Source organism: Pygoscelis adeliae, unplaced genomic scaffold, assembly GCF_000699105.1.
Source record: "Pygoscelis adeliae isolate BGI_AS28 unplaced genomic scaffold, ASM69910v1 Scaffold66, whole genome shotgun sequence".
NCBI lineage: Eukaryota > Metazoa > Chordata > Aves > Sphenisciformes > Spheniscidae > Pygoscelis > Pygoscelis adeliae.
The window spans coordinates 4,695,917-4,716,817 of record NW_008825167.1 but is presented as its reverse complement, the minus strand read 5'-3'; the positions used below and the strand labels follow the sequence as shown (position 1 = coordinate 4,716,817).

At 37.6% G+C, this 20,901-nt stretch overlaps 1 protein-coding gene across 1 annotated transcript in view; it reads right to left on the bottom strand.

Moving 5' to 3' along the window:
• The window catches only part of UVSSA (UV-stimulated scaffold protein A), a 77,964-nt gene that overhangs the window by 25,418 nt on the left and 31,645 nt on the right, over window positions 1-20,901 (bottom strand). Inside the window, exon 11 of the mRNA XM_009328874.1 lies at window positions 12,540-12,651. Coding sequence (XP_009327149.1) covers window positions 12,540-12,651 — 112 coding nt within the window. The remainder of the gene's footprint in view (window positions 1-12,539; window positions 12,652-20,901) is intronic.

Below are 20,901 nucleotides of genomic sequence, written 5' to 3'. Positions count from 1 at the left end.
GCAGGGGATTCACTGCAACACATGACTGACGAGAACGGGAACCAACATCACCCAGCACAGCTGGCAGGGAAGCACACCCGGTGAAAAAACAAAGTGTGTGTGAGGCACATCCCTGTTCTTTGATGATTCTCAGCTACCGTATTGACCCTTCAGAGCTGAGAATATAAAAAAAAAAAAATCTTTTTTTTTTCCTGATTTGTTAAGGGGCAGCACCACTGAGAATAGTTGAGTTTCGATTCCTAAAAACATCCGCAAACAGAATTATCTAGAGAACATTCTTCTTTCACAGGTACTAAAACACACAATTTGCCAAGATAAAACACCTAAGCGCTGGCAGAAGCAATGAGCATACCCCCAGAGTACGCTCAAGAGACAGTAAATGCCTGAGCTACACCTGAGAAACAAGCCCACTGCAAGGCAGCACCAGGCACTGACGTTCAGCACCAGCAGCTCAGTGGTGGGGCAACTTAATTACTTTATACAGCTAGATTAGACAGTCAGCATGGACTGTAATGATGCAATTAGATAGGCTGAGCAGTTAGACAGCACATGCCTCTACCCGCTGAGCTAGAGAAGCAACTCTATTAGCTGGCAGTAGTAACAAGAACTTTTCAGCCAACGACAGCTAAAAGCGGAGAGATGTGATCCCTCACGCTAATGCAATAGACTACATTTGCCCCCTCAGAAAGCCTTTTTATAAAAGAAATTGAAATGCAAGGCCCCATCCCCCCAAAAAACTAAATCAACACAAAAAAGTCATGGTTTCACAAGACTAAAATTTTAAGCAAATTATCTCAGCCTTCTTATGAAAAGCAACCTGAGTTTACTTGACATGTTTTAGCTATTATTTAATTGGGACTTTTAGTTTCTTGCCCACTTCTAGCCAGCCCTGAAGCTGTATCCAGAAGTATTCCTGCTTTGCTAATTTGTTTTGCTAATCATTAAATGTATCACAAGATATCAACTAAAAAAAGAAAAGCTAATGCGGTATGACCTGCCCTCTGAGAGGAAAATTGCAGGACCCATAGTGGCAGGTAGCTTTGGTGCGCAAAATATTTTCATTTCAGAGAAAAACATATTTTTCACAAACAAAATCAGAGCAACTTGCCCTAACCCCTTCTTTCCACCTTATAAGGTCTCCCAGTAATTCATCCTGACCTTGATTCATTTGTACCACACGTTCCCTGTAACCTATGGGGTGCAACCACACAGAAGGCATTGCCTGACTCCAGCCACAGGTCAAGTTGCTGAGCTGGCAACCTTCTAGATCCATCCTCTAGGTACACATGGGTCTAAACTTTCCAAGTACCTAGATCAGGAGTTGAGTCCTTGTGCAGGGAATGACATCTCCTCCTCGCTTTCCAAGGCTCCAAGCTCAGGGCACTGAGAAGGATGCCCTGTCAACCCCCTGCTTAACCTGCTTCCTGGACATCCTCTCCCTGGAGGGAGCTGACAATCCCAATTCAAAATCCGCAAAGCTAGAGCCCCTCAGAAGGAAAGGGGGAAAAAAAGCAGACACCCAGTTGGATCTGGCTTGTGTAGCCTTTAAATTTTGCTGCATACAGCAAATGGCCACTTCAGGCATTCCTAGATCTTCTGAACACAGCTGACTCCAGAGAGAATAAAGAGCTCCAGAATACTCTCAAGGATGAGGACTCTTCTAAGACCATCTGAGACCCCATGTCTCTCTCTAGTATGGCTTATACTGGTGACAATGAAGGAAAATGTTTTAAGGGCAAGGCGATTCAGGGCAGGGACCGGTAATGACAACTGTGGCAGATGGCTCCCCTTCCTCTTTCAAAACAAAGGACGTATAAAAGCGTAATAGGATGGAACTAAGCAGAGGAATATCTAGGCTAAATAGCAAACGAAATGATCTCATGACATTTATTAGGCTGGGGACTTGCCGTTCAAGAGGGATAATGGTGCCTCCATAAAAGGGCTTTTTCAACAGCACTTAATATTTCACTGAAAGGAGCCATCTTGAATTTATGTATCTGGAAAGGGGGCAGGACAGGACTCCCCATCTCCGCTCCTGTCATAGGCTAGAAAGGGAAAAAGCCCTTCTCAAGGTGCTTTGTATTAAAGTGAAACAGAATTAACCCAAAAGATTCTGTTATAACCACACTTTAGAGTCATCAGGATTTGGAGAAGTAAACTTCCTTTTATGACAGAAACAGCTACAAACAAACAGGCCCTTTGGCATGAACAAGGTTAGCTGAGAAAAATACATGATAGACTGTTATCTGTAATGTAGAATTGCTTAGACTGTAGTTAGCATTTAAAATTGCGTTTTTTCTCTCTCTTCTCTTTTTTATGGACAAGAATACCTTTCTGAAAAGCATTGTTTAAAGCAACAGTTTTGAGAGCACTTGTACGTGTACTATTTACAAACTGTCTTGAAGTCAGAAGGTAGCAGATACGTGTGTCTCACACCTTTTTTCCTCTTCAGAGAGAATATGTGCATATGTATTAAAAGTTCTCAGGCAACCCCAGTTTCATTCCAATTTTTCCTACAATGTTTATGGAAAGCATAATTGCTCATTCACTACACTGATTTTTTTTTTTAGGGGGCAGAGGATGCGAACAGCAGAGACAAGCAGTCAGCAACACAAAGAAAAGGCAAGAGAGATAAATGGACAATGTGACATTTAGGTAGATAAAATCACACCCAAAAGATCAATATAGGAATTCTTAGGAGTTACAAGAACAAAATATTTTCCCATTGATTTCTTATTTTAAACCATTAACAGAAAAATGGCTAACGGTAAATACACTACGACATCAGTAACAGCACCTCTACTGTGGATTTTTAAAAAAAATATTTGTTTATAAAATTAGTTTTTGCTAACAAGATAAAGACAAGAGTCACCATGCAGACAGCCCTAGCTGAATGGTATCCAACGTCAGGGTGGAGTTTTTTTGTTTTGTTTTTAAGACATAGATGGGATTAAGTGCAGTTTTAAAAGTAAAATTCCTCTTAAGAGTTCTGCTGTTCTGTGTATTTTATTAACACAAATACAGTACCTGGGTTCAAATTGTTCCACCAGCGGCTTTTAGAAAGAATCATAAAAATGTTCAAATCCCCTTTTTTTGTTTAAATTGACCAAATGGCACCTATTTGCCTGAAGCAATAAAGTAGACCGTGTTCACAAGATAAATCGATAGAAAGAAAGAGAGAGGCTGGGGTTTCAGCTGAAGTTAGGCTGCTGAATGCTGACATTATTGATTTTAGCTAGTTCAGCTGGCCTTGTAATTAAAATGTAAATTTGAGAAAGAGATTATGTCCTGACAGAAATGGTGGGATTAGGGGGAGATAAAAGCCCCTCAGTGAAAATTCAGAGAAAGAGCAAGCGCAGGTTTCCTCAGCTGTGTGGATTTAGACGAAATCTAGCTACTTCAGATTCACTTAAGTTTAATTGAAAAAACGGAGATAGAATATGAACAAGTATTATGGACTTCAACTTTCCTGAAAAAAATATAATAATTTCTGTTTCCCATTTGTTGAATCTTAGTCAAGGCGGATGTATGCGATTTATATTAGTACAGACACTCTCCAAGACTGTCAGGAAAATCCAGCAGTTCAGGTACAGCATTTCCCCACTTACCCTCTAGTGTGCTCCTAATGAAAAAAACTGCATGTATTTTACTCAGGAAGCACAAGAAGCTTTACTGCTAACTGAACAGAACTTTGCAAAGCTTACTTCATATGGACTTGCAGACCAGAGGGTTCAAGTCAAAGTCTGGGGCATTGCTTCCAAAGAGCTTCAGCGTTTGCAGATCAGTTCTGCTATACCTCTTCATGCACAAATGTGTGCGTGAACAAAATTAACATAGGTGATCATATAGTAGGAAGATTTCATTATCTCCGAAGGTTCTGCTACTCATAAGGGATGGAGATTTGAATTACATGTCATCCCTGACAGATATCTGATCTTTATGAAGCCATCACAAATTAAAGGAATATTCAGTTGTTTTTTTTTAATTGGGATCAAATTTCATCTCTCTGCCTAAAAAAAAAATCAGTCTCTTTTCTTGTTAGTATCACTTCATCTACACAGAACTCTAAAATGAAGAAAAAAAATATCTGTTACGAACAAAACCTTAAAAGTATTCATACAGGGATAACAGTGATTAAAACTCTTATCATTTATTGTGGTAGAAAACTTTCTCTTTAATTTTAGATAGGCACAGTTTCTTATCTTACCCTTGAACTCCACTAAACAAATTGCTGTCTGCAGCTGCTAGGGGAGGATGCTGAAATGCCAGAGATGGCTTTAGTAAATATTCTCACAGCACACATAAGCTGTGTGTGCACTCAAAGCAACTTACCACATCGACAACTGCACATATTAATATTTCTGTAGAAATTACACTACTTTTAAAAAGTTGTCAAGGGGTCTTTTATAATCAGAGGTTTTAAACAACCAAAAAAGATGACCCCAGTGCCTTTGAATGCAGCTATGCTCATTTACATCTGTCTAAAATTTTAGAATTCTACTTTGGAAATTCAAATTAAAGAAAAAACGTAATGACTATATGAGTTAACTAGAAGAGTTCATTAACATTACATAAATACTTTGTTTAGCTTACTGGAACTATAGAATATGTTAATTTGTTATAATGTTAATTCTCATTAATTAACCCTATTTATTGTTGTTTTACAATCACAGCTAAGAATCAGAATAAATCAAAGAAGCAGAGTTTAGATGAAAACCTTTCTACACCTTACATCTTGATCTTTTAAACTTCTTGCTTATCATTTTGCAGTCCCTGGCCATTGCATAGTTCCTATGAGGTACGCTACTACCGCAAACCACTCAGAATTATTACCAGCATCCTGTGCAGTGACTATTAATTTCTAAGAACTTTAGTAGGAATCAAATATATCCCACGTCCTGTCAAATTTTCTGGGAACCTTATTTACATAGAAGGACCTTGCCTGAGAGTGAGGAAGGGTTTGCATGATCAACTGATTAGGCTGCATCAGAAGAAATACCTACAATCAATACTTCTACATGGATGCAGAAGTATTTTTTTGGAAGTGCGAATCATGTTTTTTAGTAAATGTGCAAAGTTATCTTCATTCCAAATACTGTATTATAATAAGTTTTATTCAATTATTGTCCTAAGTGTACCTATATAGAACATGTGTTTGTCCATATACATATATATTCAAAACATACTAATATAATGAGGCAATCTCACTTGTAAACTTTTAATTAAATAATTCTAATGTTGTATACATGAAGAAAAATCGAGACCACACAACACATACTTGATTATAGCAGTTCAGGACTGGGGTCCTAACTTCAGTGCTGAGTATCTGTTATCTATACATTTATGGTAAATCAATGCATGTTATTTCAATCATGTAACAACTATGATTTTTTTGAAGGATTTATAGTAATTTTAATAGAAATCTTACTCTAAATACTAGACTCTTGTCTAGGGAGAAAAACACAACTGTGTGTTAATTGCATTTTCCAAATTTGGGAAAAAGGAACCCAAATTTCACAGGGCAGTGAAAGGTAAGTAGGTAATTCTGCCTGTCCTTCCCCCTGCAAAATATGATTTGTTTTTTCCCCTTAAAGAAGTCAAGTAATACCCACAAGTCCTTATTTAGCCTAGATAGTGTAATTTTAAGTCTCAAATTCAGTTCCTGAGAACTGTTTCATACACTCTGAAGTCTGCAGGTTTGTTTTCGCTGTGGTCTCCACTGAGCTGTTTCTCCACGTAAAATTGTTCTCCATGTTCTTCACATGCAGGAAGAATTCCCTCAGGAAGTTCCTGAGATATGGAGACCAGACAAATCAAACCAGACTAAAAAGCTATTAGGCTTTTAAAGCAGAACCCAGACAAACTGAGAAATCATTGTAGTAAGGAAAGAAAAAGCTTAAGTATCATTTTTAATTCCCATTTAGCCAGTATATGTGTGTCTATTTAGCGATTCAACAGTCAGCAGAACTTCAGCAACTTCATTCCCAAATAGTAATGTCATCAAAACCATTTGTTTTCATTACAACTAAGGTAGGGCACAATCATTTGGTTAATCACGGTGATGCACATTTTTATGGCCTGTAGCTGATGAAAGCAATTGGCCAGACTGCTCTTCAGACATACATCTCGCCCCAAATAAACCCACCTTACATTTTGTTTGAAATATAGCAACAGAAGCTGCTGTACCGATCCCACACTCGTGTTTTCTTATTCGCATTGAGTCACACTTGAGTCAAGTCTACTTCATGATCATTGCCATGACAATCAAGCTCTCTCCTGTGGAAGCCCAGACTTGATCAACACCCTACCATTTTAAAAAGCTATTACAAAATAACTTTTAGTAAGCTTTCCAAATATGCCTACCAACCGGGGAACCTTAATCAATCCTAGTAACGGAAATCTAAACAAAGTATTTTCCTAAAAGACTAATAAGCACTGGAAACAAGTCTTTCACTGAGTATTTCAGAGATGTTTAGATGTTGTAGTTAGGGATGTAAACTCAACACTTAGGATTTGTGCTTTTTCCCCATGATTTCCAGAAAATTTTCATGTGTACTATTAAAAAACCCCACGGAATAAAGGAAAATCTAACTGTAAAATCAACAGATGATCATTCTGTATCAACAAGATCTGTTAGATGCTTCTATGGAGGAAAAAAGATCAGTATGAAAGCCATCGTTTCTTCACAGGTCAAAATAAGTGGTTTCTGTTTTGCCTTATCAACACTTGCATAAGTGCTCTTTTTGCCATGTTTAGCTTTAAACGTTATATAAAACAGCAAAACAGCCTTTTTATGGGAGAAACTTCATTTAGATGTAGGATGAAAGAGCACATTACTATTGCATGCAGTAACTAAAAACACTTTTTTCCTACTTCCTACAGCAAAAATGAAGGAGATAAATAGAGCTAAGAAAGAGTCAGCACAGTGAAGCTACACAGCAACACATGCGGTTAGATAACAGGCAAGGCTTCAAATTCAGTGCCATTGTTCTTGGTGTGACACAGATGAAGCATTAGTACTTGACCACATGAACAAAAACATTTAAAAGGATTTAGAAAATCTTTTCTGCAGGGAATAAAAGAATCAGATTCCAATAAATTAATTACCAATTTTCCTATTTTTTTAATCCGTAATGATTCTATTATATTCCACATTTCCGAGGCAGTTTTGCTTTTAATCATTGTGTCCCCTGCATGTCTTGATAGATGCCAGTCAAGAGAATAAAACTTTTAAAAACAATATGCATGGAAGTCTGCTGCTTAGGTACAGATTAGAGTATACCTGGTCAATGTAAACAAGTGCAATCTTCTGAATAAATGCCCTGAAATGCATGACTTTTACTGCTTCAAATCTGAAAATTCAATCATGCATTAGTTTATGCAGTATTTCATTGTTATTTCTAATACAGGCTTTTTAATGTTCAGAGAAAACGCAAAAGCTATAAAACCCCCACACCTTTAATGAATGGTCGCAATAGCAAGTTTATTCATGTTTTGAAAATGCTCAGTGAAAGCTGAACTAGATAGCTCGTGCAGCCTGAAGCACTCCTAATTCTATGTAAAAAAACAGGTGGCGACTCCTCTACTAAGGAAATAGTCTGGTTTTGTACACCTTATTTGTTCACTTGGGGTATAAGCCTTCTTTCCCATGTTATACTATGACATTTCATACAAAAAAAAAAAGCTACTTAACACACAGAAAAGGCATGACCCAGACACCATCAGATTAGGAAAGGCAGTGTGGGGACATCTAACCCACAAAGGCACATCACTCTGTGATGGGAAGAGGGAAGAATTTCTGAAATGGATAGAACTAACCCTTGAGATTTTAGAACTGCAGCTTTGATCCCGATATGAAAGAAATCCCAAGCAGGCTTTAAGATGCAATGTGAACCACTGAAGTAGCTATCAGGGACCTAAAAACATTTTGGCTTAAGGCTCAAATACAAGAGAAATAATCTGATTAACCAGATATGAAATAATGGTTTGTGTTCTTGACTGTACAGTCATTTCTCATATAATTTTGGATAAGGATGAAACTGCTTCCATGCTAATACTCCCAAGTCAGATGGCTTCCTCATCTCACCACTTATAAAATGGCAATAGCACTTCCCTGTACCTCAAAGTAGTATTGCATAAGTAAGTTTATGAATGCATGCATTGAGACACAGACAAGAATTAGGAATTGAGAAAACCCATTAGCAGACGACAGTCGCTGGAGGTGGGTGCTTTGAACTAGATCCGAGAATTGTTCCATTTTCACATGGAAAAGCACATCTCTCAAAACGGATCACTTCCCCACGCGGTTCAGAGCTCAGCTGCAAGCTGTGCCAAGACCAAGGGCAGGAAGGAATCTTTTATCCTGGTGTCAGCACCAAATTCTGTCTTGCACAAGAACAACGTTAGAAGCTGCACAGTTCCATCCCTTACCTTATCCAACTTAAGGCTTTAAGCCAATGCAATTGACAGCTGACCAGCAAAGGCTGGAATGTGGGAAATCTCAAGTGGAAACAAGATTTTCTCTCTCCCTAAAGCTTTCTTTTAAATGAATAACACCTCAGTTTTTAAGGGGTTAGCAATACCAGCCATAAAAGGGCAATGCATATAAGCAACATGGGTGCAGAGTGCTGAGAACCAGCGTAACCCTACGAAAATTATTTTCACAGCGCTGTTTCTTTTTCAGCCCAATATTCCTCTTTATCAACACAATGTATTCAGAACGGCTCTGTGGTACCACAGGATGGCTGTCTCTTGTCTGTTGCAGACATCAGGTGCAAGTGTAAATAAGGATTATACAAATGGGAGGTCGTTAAAAGTCTGGTAATGCTAATTTGGCATGACACCCCTAATGGGTTATATCTTCACACTTCAGTTATCTAATCACCTAAATTCTTTTAACAAATTTACATTTCATCTTATACATGTAGATTCAAATTGACTTATTTAATTCTTCCTCCACCCAAACTGTACCCATGCTTATTTTGTCTTATGTGTTAAATATCATCATCAATTTTGAGATCATCAACTACATACACACACATAATACAACTGCACATGTCTATATACTTATGCGTACAAAACTTCTCACGTCTCTAAATATTTTTTCATTTTTCACAAACTTTTCAGATCTCAGGAGAACCAGAAATACACGTATGCGTCATCAGAAATAGCATCTCAGCTTGAAATTTACCTTGTTAGTAGGATAGTTCCATTTTCCTGAGAGAAATGAAAGGGAATAAAGTGACTTTTAAATTAATAATTTAAATGTCACGTTTTAACCCATTTTCACAGCCGTGTTTTACAACTTTGTTTGCCTGTTTCATATAAAAAGTTAATCTGAGGAGCTGTTCACTTTTCCTGGCTTGTTCAGGAAAAGTAACAACACAAGGAAAAAAGCTTTAAATTGTTCACACCTACATAACACTGAGATTTTATTTTACACTGAAGGTTTAACGTTCCAGTTAGAACATACCACTTGCACAGACTTTCATTTTCTTAGCTCAGAGTCCTCATGAACTAAACGCGAACTAAAGAAATGTAGCAAAAACCCACCTGGATTATATTAAGATAAAGCTAAAGTCACTGCTGTGATAACTGCACTTGCATATGGAACAAAGAACCATATTTAATTAGAGGGGCGACTGCCTAACACAGCCAACTCTTGATGACAACATGCTCCTATGAAATCAATATATTCTTGTGTATTTTAATATGATAACTCACTTTTCTAAATATGCCAAAGGGATGCTTATTTTGGTTTTGCTTATTAAAAACACATGCAGAGCAGAATCCAGTAGAGCAAATATAGTTCTCCATTTTCCTCATGCAGACCTGAAGTTAATTACACAGAAGTCAGTTGATTTACGCAATAGTTATATATCGGCTTCTGAAATACATTTTGAGCTAGTAACTGACCACTTGGTCCAAGAAAGCACTTAAGTACACAAAGATAGAAGAAAACACAGGCTTAAAAGATCGCCTGAATTCTTTTCAGGAATTCTGAATTCTTTTCAGACTTTTTCCTGAACTGGGAGCTTATATAATAACTTTAAATGGCAGCAAGAAAAGCTGAATGCCTTCAGGAACATTAAGAATGGTTCATTTCTTTCAAAATGCTATTTTTAACAAACACATCAAGTAAAGAACAGCCAAGTATGACCATTAGCTCCTACATAACTACATGTACACAAAATCAGAGAGGTTTTGTTTTCTGATCGATTGGCTTCTTCACTATAATATATTTTCCTATCAGCAATAGTTTAAATACAAATTGGGAATTTCTTAATCCATTTTATATAGATTTTTAAAATATCCTTGAGTAGATAGGCTTGTTCTTTTATCCTTTTCCATGAGGAGTAATTCAAATAGCAGCAAAGTATTGTGTTAGTGTGATACAAAGGGTGGTAAGATGCTTTATTTTTTAAAAATGTATGTCCATGAGGAAGACAGGGGTGGAAAGGGAGAGAGGGAATAGATGAGTACATTTCACTTCCAGTGAAAGTTGACAAGCATAAACAGAACTTTCGCATGTTAGGATTCATCAGGCTGCTGTTAAGATAGGAAAAACAAGTTCCAGTGCCTGGAATTATTAAGAAAATACCGGTTTTGGCACAAGGGATACTGTCAGAGGAAGGAAAAAAAACCAAATAAGAACCATAGCTACGTTAATAACTAACCTCGTTTGCTCATTCATTTACTGTCATACCAACGTTTTTGAACTCTCATTAGCCACGTATACCTGAGAAGCTCTTCACAACTGTCTGGAAAGTTGCTACTCCTCTCTTCCATTATATTCCTTTTTTGAAAGTCCCACTGTTAGCAATAATTAGAAGTTTTTCAGTGTTTATTGCAAGACTGAGGTAGTTGGGATAGCCAACATATACTGGCATAATTTTATCAAAATAAAACATTTTTTTCCATGAACAAAAAACCCAAAAAGCTGCCCAGTTCCTGAGTTTGTGTCCTACAGCCCTTCACCACTGTTCTGTGTTCTCGTCTAACACACATCTCCACATTCCATTTCACTATCTCAATACTCCCAGTTCCACTTCACCTTCCCCAACTGTTGGCTGGACAAAGTAAGTGCCTACAGCCTGTTTCAAGCAACTCATATGCTAAGAGTCATGCCAAACCACATTGCAGCTACCTGCTCACTAGGGCACCAGTCTAATCTCAGTCCTCCATAGAGTTTGCCAATTTCCACATTTTTTTAAAGGCACAGAGGAACGGAGACATCTACCTCCTTCAAACAAACTGGAACCAGCCAGTTGAACTTGCTGCAAGTCCTTAGGTGGGGAACACAGATAATCAATGCAGGCCTCACTTCCCAGGGTGGGGAAGTTAGGCAGGTTCTGGTAGGTTAAGTCTAGATGGGGTAGATGGACTGAAGCACTAGCAGGACTTCACACCTGGAGATGTCCTTGAGCTGACCCCAGCCACTACAGGTTATCATTACTGACCATCTTTCCCTGTCTGTAGTCAGATTTGATGGCAGAAGACAGCAAAAAGGTCACTTGAGCTACATCATCTTGAGTTTACACAGGCACACCCCCTTGTTTCAGCAAAAAGAAACATTTGGCTTATACAGGTAAGAGCTGCAGCCTGACTTTTATGATGCAAACCACAGATAAGTTAAAAATAAGCATGAACAGGACTGAAAAAGGCACAACACAGCACCAGTCTTACACAAATACTCATGGAGAAATGTAGGAGCAAGAAACTTATTACAGTGTCCAAGGTTTTTAGCTTCTGTGTGATGGCAGCTACCCTCTCCTTCTCTACAATGTACTGAAATCTTCTGATTTGCACACAGGCAAAGCTGCGGACAATAAGCTAGATGTACAAAGGACAAGGAGCAATGCACTGAAATTTAATTATTTAAGATGAACTTTCCTCAGTAACTCCCCCCTCGATTTCACAAAAACACATTATGTCTTTATTTAAAAAAAAAAAATCTTTAGAATGCATTAAAAGAAGACAAGATTATATTTTGTCATGTGGTATGTGCTCAGTGGCTGTAATTCTGCACTTGAAGGCTGAGCTCCATTTAACATCTTGTGATAGCAACACCCAAACAAAAAAAAGCCTTCTTTCTGAGCTGCAAGTTGGTCACCCTATGGGAGGAAGTGGCTGCGCATCTCCAACTGCTATTAATGCAGGTACACGACCTTATCCCATCTCACCAGACTGTTACTAGTATTTCTAAAATTCAGGCTCATTTATAGTTTTACTTTGCAATCCCTTCACTCCCAGTATGTTTTTAGCACACTTACAAGCATACATGGTGCTGCTTCTGGCTCTAAACTACAGTGGAGCACGATGGAAAGAAATAAGCTTCCCGTCTCGGTTGCTCCTGCTCCTAGAAAGTATTTGTTTATCTAGAGCCAATCGCTGCTCCCGTATCTATGTGGTGACTTCCTCATAGCAGTCAGAGATTACCCACACCGCTGATCACTTTATTACTTCAGAATGGCTGTTTATTTACTTTAGTGCAGCAGTAACATGCAGGGATAAAGCTCGTCACAGCTGGGCAAACTCACCATATTCCTTACGCAGGTGGTCTGGAATGTGGGGCTCATAACCTTCCTTCTCAGGGACCTCCACAAATTCATCTTCGTCCTCCTCGTCGTCATCGTCATCCGAGGCTTTCATCTACAGAGATATTTTTGATGTTTTTTTTTTTTAAACGTGAAGACTGCTTTTCATTTCCCTTCACACTGAAAATATTTCACAGACATCTTGATAGCCCTACTGAGACTGCTCTATGTCGAAAGTATTTCCCTAATTATGTATTTAATCTTTATCTAAGATTAGGCCTTTGCTTAACATTTTATCTCTAAAGCCATACTCTATCCTAAGGGCTTCTTTAAAGCCCCTTTTATCCATTAGAACGCATGCAGTTGGTGAAGTCTGAGAAAGTGTGAAGCTATAAAATAAGACCAAAAAATCTTAAAATAACATCAAGATTTTGACTGAATGAGCAAATTATAGCCTTATCTCTTCTCCTTTGGCTGATTTTACTCATTTAGCTGCACCCAAATAGTCTGTGGCATGTTAAATAGTACCACAAATTGTTTAAGAGCTCAAAACCAGAGCAGGCAAACAGGAGGGGAAGCTGAGGGACTGGCAAGCTAATACTGACCAAAGAATATTCAGATCTGTATACTACAGTGTTTCACTGTGTTTCTTCACAACAGCACTAAAACTAATTCGATACACTAATTTCTTTAGAGGTCCCTTCCAACCCAAACTATTCTATGATTCTGTGATGTCTTCACTAATTCGGTACATCCTAACCATTCATACCATGAGACTGCACACATTACTATGGTCAAGACCAACAAAATGGGATTTTTAAAATGTGCACTTGGTTTATATTGCAGTCTGAAACTGAATATCTATGACTAGCTGAAAAATAGAAATGGAGTTCCTACTAACTAACAACCAGGGTAATTCATTCACGTAAGTGGCTTCCTATATATTGGTTCAGCTAGATGTGCCAGCAAGTCTCTACGTTTTTTTTTCTAAGCTTGTTCCATACCTGAAAATGAATTTTTCTTTTATACTACACATAAGCTAAAAGAATCTGTGCCACCTCAGACATGGCCTGTACTATCAGAACTTTAAAAAAGCAAATGCCAACTACCCTAAAAAGGCAGCAATGATGAAGGTTTTATGCTTTATTTCCTTTGCCCACCTTGGGAGTCACCTAATTCTTAACAACATAATTAGCGTATTATTCTGTTTTTGCCATGCGCTTTCACAAGTCTAGGAAATAATAAGGGGTATCCACTAAAACCAACCTTACCACAGTTTTTCAACTCCACTGCAGCAAGCCAAAGCAATAGATAAGGAATGGTATCATTTTCACTATTTTCAGCTGTGTTCTTTACTTCTCTTACTGCATCTGACTTACGTTGATATTCATATCAACTACTCATTGTTACAAACACCGGAGGATACTGCAGGTTTTGCCTGCAGCAGAATTTTTCCCAATTTAATTCACTACTCTAATCGTGTGTCACAGCTGCACGGCTGAGTTCCTTTAAATCATACATATATTCTGAAGGCAAAAAACCTAGAAACCAATCTTGGTTTATTGAATGTAGTTAAAAAGTTAAAATAAATAATAATAATTAAAAAAAAAAATCAGTATTTCTTTTCGGTCAGTATTACTTGTAAGCTAGACTGAATTAATTTCTAATAAAGATCATTAATTGATATTAACACACATATTGATACACTTTAACATATAATGAATGGATGGTACAAGTTAGACGTACAATTCTTCCCTTTGTTTAAAAAATGACTTTGATTTAAGAAAGCTGCAGTTCCAGTGGAAAAAAGTAAAAAAAAAAAAAAAATATTTACTCTCCTGACAAATAGAGTAGATTTACTATGGCATTCTTACCAGAGAACATCTAATTAGTCTTCATTTTAAAATAAAGTCCCAGCATAATCAGGTTTGAAAGCACCCTGCTGCCAAAGACAGGTAGCAACCACAACGTAGTCTCTTCAGCGCAATTATCACTACCTCGAGAGCTGCCAACCTTCAGGCTGTGCTGGAGGATCCTGCACCCTAGTTTACTTTTTGTTTCCCACTGCAAACGTTTTTCCTCATCCAAAGGAAAGAAGGAATTCAGGCCCTACCTGGCATGGCCAAGACAGATGCACGCAGAACCTGACCTTCCCAGCAGAAACCAAAATAGAGTGCTAAAGCAAAGCAAGGGTCAAATATTCTACCGCTGATCACAAACTCGCAAAGGCACTAGACATGAAAGAACATCTGTGTTAAACTGCAACTTTTAGAAGACCTTCCCAATGGCCTTTAGAAAGAAAAACATCATCAGGTTTTGTACCCTGCACAATAGAAGAAGGCTAGAGATTGAAGAGAAGTTAGTTTGTTTGTATTTTGGTTTCAAAATTCTGCTGGTGTTGTCATCCCCTTTTATCCATTAGGGGCAATTTAATTAAGTTCGGAAATAATATCCACTCCTATTTCTCCAGCTAGAAGCAGGGCAACATCATATTTTCCACACTCAGGTTCCATTTCTCATTTATTTATTAAAAAAGATTTCACCAAGCTAAAACTTGTGATGGATGATAGCCTACAACTTTGTGCCATAATGTAAAAGCTGACTAACTTTCACATTATAAAACAGGGAAGTAAATTCAGTGTATTTCCACAGTTTTTACTCAGAAGTAGTCTGTAAACAAATAAACAGCAACAGGTTTAAGGAATTGAGAAATAATGTCAAACTAGTAAGAGAAAGAAAACTCAGTTCAGAGTGATCATTTAACTTAAATTGCCAGATTACACCTAAAATATCCGTGGGTATAATACAAGTACTCAGGTGCACGGCATATCTGAGGGGACTAGGAAGAATTCAGAAGAGTACTATCTTTAATTGAAATTTCTCCTAATTTGTTCACATGCTGTTGGAGGCACGTCACTCTCTGCACATTAATACACTAAAATTCAGTGGGTTTCACTAATCCTCAACTTGAAAACTGCATTAGAAGCAACTTTGCTGTCTTACCTGCATGGTCTGAAACTTTAAGGCACGTGAAAAGCCTGACGGAGAAAAGGCATAATCAGATGCAAATTCACTTTGTTTAGGTACAATCCATGAACTGTGCATTGAAGTACTATAGAAAACATTAATCATAGGAAACTGCAATTTTTGTTATCAGTCTAACACTAATCAAAAGGGAAACCTGTCACTACCGCTGACCTGTGAAACGTCCCAATTATACTCTTCGGAAATGACAGGAGCACTTAACTTCCTCACTGAGTAAATGACGACGATCAATCAAGTTTGAATAACAATGAGCCACGGAGCTGAAAATTATTTTTTGTATAGAATCTACCCAGGAATTTATGAAAGGTGAAAAGCAACCCAAGGTTTTAGGGGCATTATGGCTTTCAGCTAGTGCAGCGCATATCAAACACTAAACAGAATTTATGTGTTTTAATTTTCTAAAAGGTAGATGTGGACTTGGTGCTACAATGCATAACATATAATGCCAGATTTTAAATATGGGGGTCATTTTCATAAAATATTATGCTTATTGTTCACACCCTTGAATTTCCCTGGGGTCTTCTATTAAATTTAGATTTCCTGTAAAAAAAAATTAACTGCTTAGCTAACTATAGGGAATTAAGTCCCCTTTTCCCTTCAAACAGACATAAAGTCTTTATTTTGATATAATCTTTAACAAGATAACTTACTTATCTTTTTACTTTTAATATTTTAAAGTAATCACCGGTGGAAATTCAAAAAGTTGCATGGTAGTAGTGGGTAGTTATATCTCAATTTACTTCATTCCAGTGGTTCTTCATCAGAACCATCCCATTTATGCTGTTCTGTTCCATCCCCTTTCTACAGAAAGGAGGAGAGCTCATGGGCAACATTATTAGTCAGAAAAGTAGGGTGGGTTTTTTTTAATTCCACTTTTCAAACATGAAGAAAGCCCCAAAGCAAGCTCTACAGATGCAGTATGAAAGTTCAGCCACCTATTATCTACTTTTCCCCTATAGGTAAACTTTTTCAGTCAATTAAAAAAGAAAGAACTCAACAATCCACAAATAAATCAGAAGAAATAAGTATTTAAGACAACATTTTGAGTGGCAGAATTAGTACATTATAATCTTTTAAGAATGAGTGGTTAGGTACTTGCAAACAAGAAAAATGAGACTATGACAAAAACAAGCAGTATGCCATATCCGAAGGGAAGTATAAGCTCAAGTGATAAATACTACAATGTAAAGCTTTTCTTGTAGTGTACAGAATTAAATACCTGTAAGATAAGTAGTCACGCAACTGCTTGTTTCTCAGTAACCTGTCAAAGAACATGGGAAAAAAGGTCCTGTTCTCAAACCCATTCTAATTATCAGGCGATACGAGGAAAGTCACTAACACAGTTTGGCAGTCTTACCAGAGACGAAGGGTGAACTACCTTCTCTCTGTCGCTAGAGGATGGTCCACCTGAAGGGAGACCAAAGAGATGCCCAGACATCAGAGGCTCCTTGCACCATGGCGCGGGAAAGTTTTTCCTTTCAGTGTTAATCTGCTCTATAATGCTGACATTTATTTATTTATTCATTTATCTAAATGAATCATGGTTTTGCGAAACTATGTGGGTTTGTTGTTAACATGGTAGCATTCCTGACCAGATACCTCACTGTGAGAGGAAATAGGATTTAGCTAGACAATTTCCAGATTCTTGTAAAATTCCCTGAACTTACTTGCATATGAGAATACAGTAAAAAAATGCAAAAAATATACACGCATTATTTTCATTGTAATCAGGGTTAGAACAATGCCTCCTCAATTCTCCTAATTTTCATTAAAAACTTAAAATAGTGCTGACTTTTCCAGCTAGACAAGTAAATCAAACCATTTACTCCCCAACTCTCTCAAAAAACTTGAACAAAACAGATGTTTCCTTATCAGTCTCCATCTTATTAACAATACTGAAAACAAATATTGGATGCCAGTAGAAATGCAATCGCATCTTTTACTTTGGAGTCAACACTCCAAGAGCCTCCAGCTGTTAGTGTAGCTCAGCACAACCACAGCTCCAGTTAAATGCCTTGCTCATCCATCCCAACCAGTAATAAATGCAGAAAAACCCTCCACCCACCACACAACTCTTGGAAAGATGTAAAGAAAAGCCTTTGGTCCTTTTCCCAGTTTTATACAAATTGATTGCTACATTCTGTTAAGAGGATTTAAAAACCTGAGCCTCTGCAATCATAATTAAAGCAATCAATAAAATGACTGAAATATACAATGCAATCAGTTTATAGGACTAGATGTACAGCATTTACTGACTATTTTAGAAAAAGAAGGAAGAGAAAAGATAGCACATGAAGAAGTCATATCTACTTACTAAAACACCACTCGCAAACTACAGCTGGGACCATTAAATAAATTTTGCATGGTCTAATTAACTTGGTTTGCAATCTCAATTACTTTTCACCCAAGAAATCACTTTTGTTCAGTTTTATGCGTGTCTGTTTCCCTTTTTAAAAAAAAAAAAAAATGATGTAAGGCATCCTCAGACAAGTGAACTCTAAACTTCATTTGTCTTTCAGCAGGCTTGATGGCTATGCATTTAAAAACCCATTCTATCTTATAAACTAAAAATTAAATGTACTCAGCTGTGATGGTCGTCATTGCATCTGCTATTTATATGCTAATACCCTCACTGGAAGATCTTGCAAATTATTCCACCATGCCAATATCTCATGTGCATCTACTCAAAGCCAACTAAATATTTTTCTAGAGGCAGAAGTCTTTGGTTAGGGAACCAGAATATTTATCACCACAGAACCTAGCTAAAGGGGCAACCTTAAGCAAATACATTTTTTATTTGACCGCAACACAAAACGGGCTTCAGTGATCTTAAATGAAATTTGGGGATATTCTACGTAAGCAAACACTGACGGGGTAAAAATAATTTCTTCAGTGCCAGTAACAGAAACTGAATAGTCAAACAGTGTATCTTACATGTACGGACTTTTACAAGTTCCTCCTTCTCCATCCTTTTATATTATCCAACACAGGATGAAAAGGAAATAAATGCTGGCATTTTGACAGATTTCAGAACCGTACCTGAGTTTTCCTGTGTGCAACACAAGGAAAACATAAACTGCTAAGAGAGCTATATTTATAGGGACCTCCCACACACACTCCCTCCCCTTTGCTCCGTGATTTAAGCATAAATTCAAACCTAGATGACTGCAAATTAGATATGTGGTCCAGGCAAATCACGTTTTATGTTTACCAGTAAAAGTATCACCATTCATTCTATTTGTAGTTGCTCACAGCACATGGGCTACTTGGACAGTCTGACTTTTACTTAGGCATGCACTTTTCACACTATTTCATAATTTCCAGAAATCAGTAAAAATGCCTAAAGGGTTCCAGCCCAACAGTTAGCCTAAGTACAATGCTGGAGAGCCAGCGTACCTTGTTCCAAATTGCTTTAGCAACATAAACTACCCAATGAACCAGTTTTTCTTAAAAGCAGTGTACGAGAGCCATTGTCTGTGAGTATTGTCACAGTCCTGGAGGTGCAAGCTTGAGGTTTATTCAGGACTTGTGCCAAAGCCCTCTGCATTCCACCCAGTGATAAACAGAACTTGGATATGTACATTGGGAGGTCAATAGCAGCGAGGCACATTGCACAAAACCTGTATCACTCTGTGTTACTAGCTACTGCATCTCTGGACCATAGCAGGCTCAAGGTCCCAGATAAGCTTAGGAGAGATTTTAATGAAAAGCAGCAAAAATTTACTCAAAAAGACCAGTAGGTCTTAAGGTATGAGACAATTCAAAAAACCTTGGATCTTAATGAATCATTGTTCAGAAGAAGCTAGTATGTCCAATACACCCAATGGACTAGCATGTGCATTTACAGTTTCATAGAGGACAGCAAATAAAGGTAGTTTGGAAAACTGGTGCATTTAACAAAACTATTATCTCAGGAAGATATTGCAAGGCAAGTTTAGTACTTCTTTAGCAGTAATGACTCAAGATGTATCCTGAGATGTGTTTTCATACCTCACTACTTGGGCTCTTACCATCCACCGAAATCAACAGTACTTGGTTGCATAAATATTCTTAAACCTTAAGAAAGTACATTAAAAAGGCAAAGTTCTCTTGCATAATCCAAATTTTTCATAAAATAAATACCACATTCAGGGGAGGTGTAACAGTTTTATTTAAACTACCAAAGATCTCCAAGTCTAACAACGCCTTTCCTTTCCATGCATCCCAGAGAACTAAAACAGAAGCCTGCTACCCTTCGTTATTAAAGCTAATAAAGTTCCCCAACATAAAAAACCCCCTCCTACAAAACTTATGCTGACCACCTACATTTGATACCTATATTTAATTTGTTTTATCAAAAGTGACTGTAGTGTTAGTCCTTTAAATGTCTTTGTGTAATATTTATACAAAAATAAAGGTTACATCTTACTTTTAGAAGTACAGGAATGTACTTCTGCCATGCAGTTATGTATATACTTCAGGCACTACATTGTGTTACACAGTAAGAAAGAATATATTTTAACAGTAGTACCTGGTATGTTTTTTTCATCCAGGTTTTCATTCACACTGGGAGATGAGCTAATCATCTATCACTCCATCAATTTGAGTCCTCCGATTAAGTAAAGATTGACCTTCATAATCGGATCTGCATTACCTGAGTTTATTCAGTTACTGAAAGGGTCAGTCTCACTATCTGAGTTTAATGCTGCTACAGAAATCATCTTCTCTGGATTAGGTTCCAGTCAGTTCAGGCCCCTGCTGCAACAGCAGCTCTATCGCTGATACAAGGGAGGCACTAGGAATCATCAGGGGAGGAAATAGAGACAGGACTACCCCTTTTGATTGCTGCTCGTGTTTAGAACATCTTTAAGCCAACCATAAAATCACTACCAAAATATGTAAGCTGCTTCCCTGTTCAGCTCCCCCAAGTAGTACAACAGCAACCTGTATAAAAACCCGCCTGCTAAGAAGTAGATCTGGTAACTACGTAACACACTAAGAAATACCTGGTAGAATTTAATTTTTAATGTTTCAGAAATTGTCGAATGGATTAAATAATTTTAGCAGAAGAAGAGGCAAGCATAAAATAGTGTTGCACACATTACCTGTGCCCTAAAACCAAACTTGGTTTCTTCTTAACTCATAGATAACCATGAGTAAGGAAACTCCGTAAAGTGCCTACTCAGTTTTTCATTCATCTTAACATAAAAGGAAAGGTTTGCAGGTTCAAAGACTGAGGTGTGATGAAGCCAGCAAAGCTACAAGCCAAGTGACGTGAAATCACATTTAGAGTCCATGCTCAGACAGGAACGTACCCACAGCAGAGTTCCCAAGATATTTC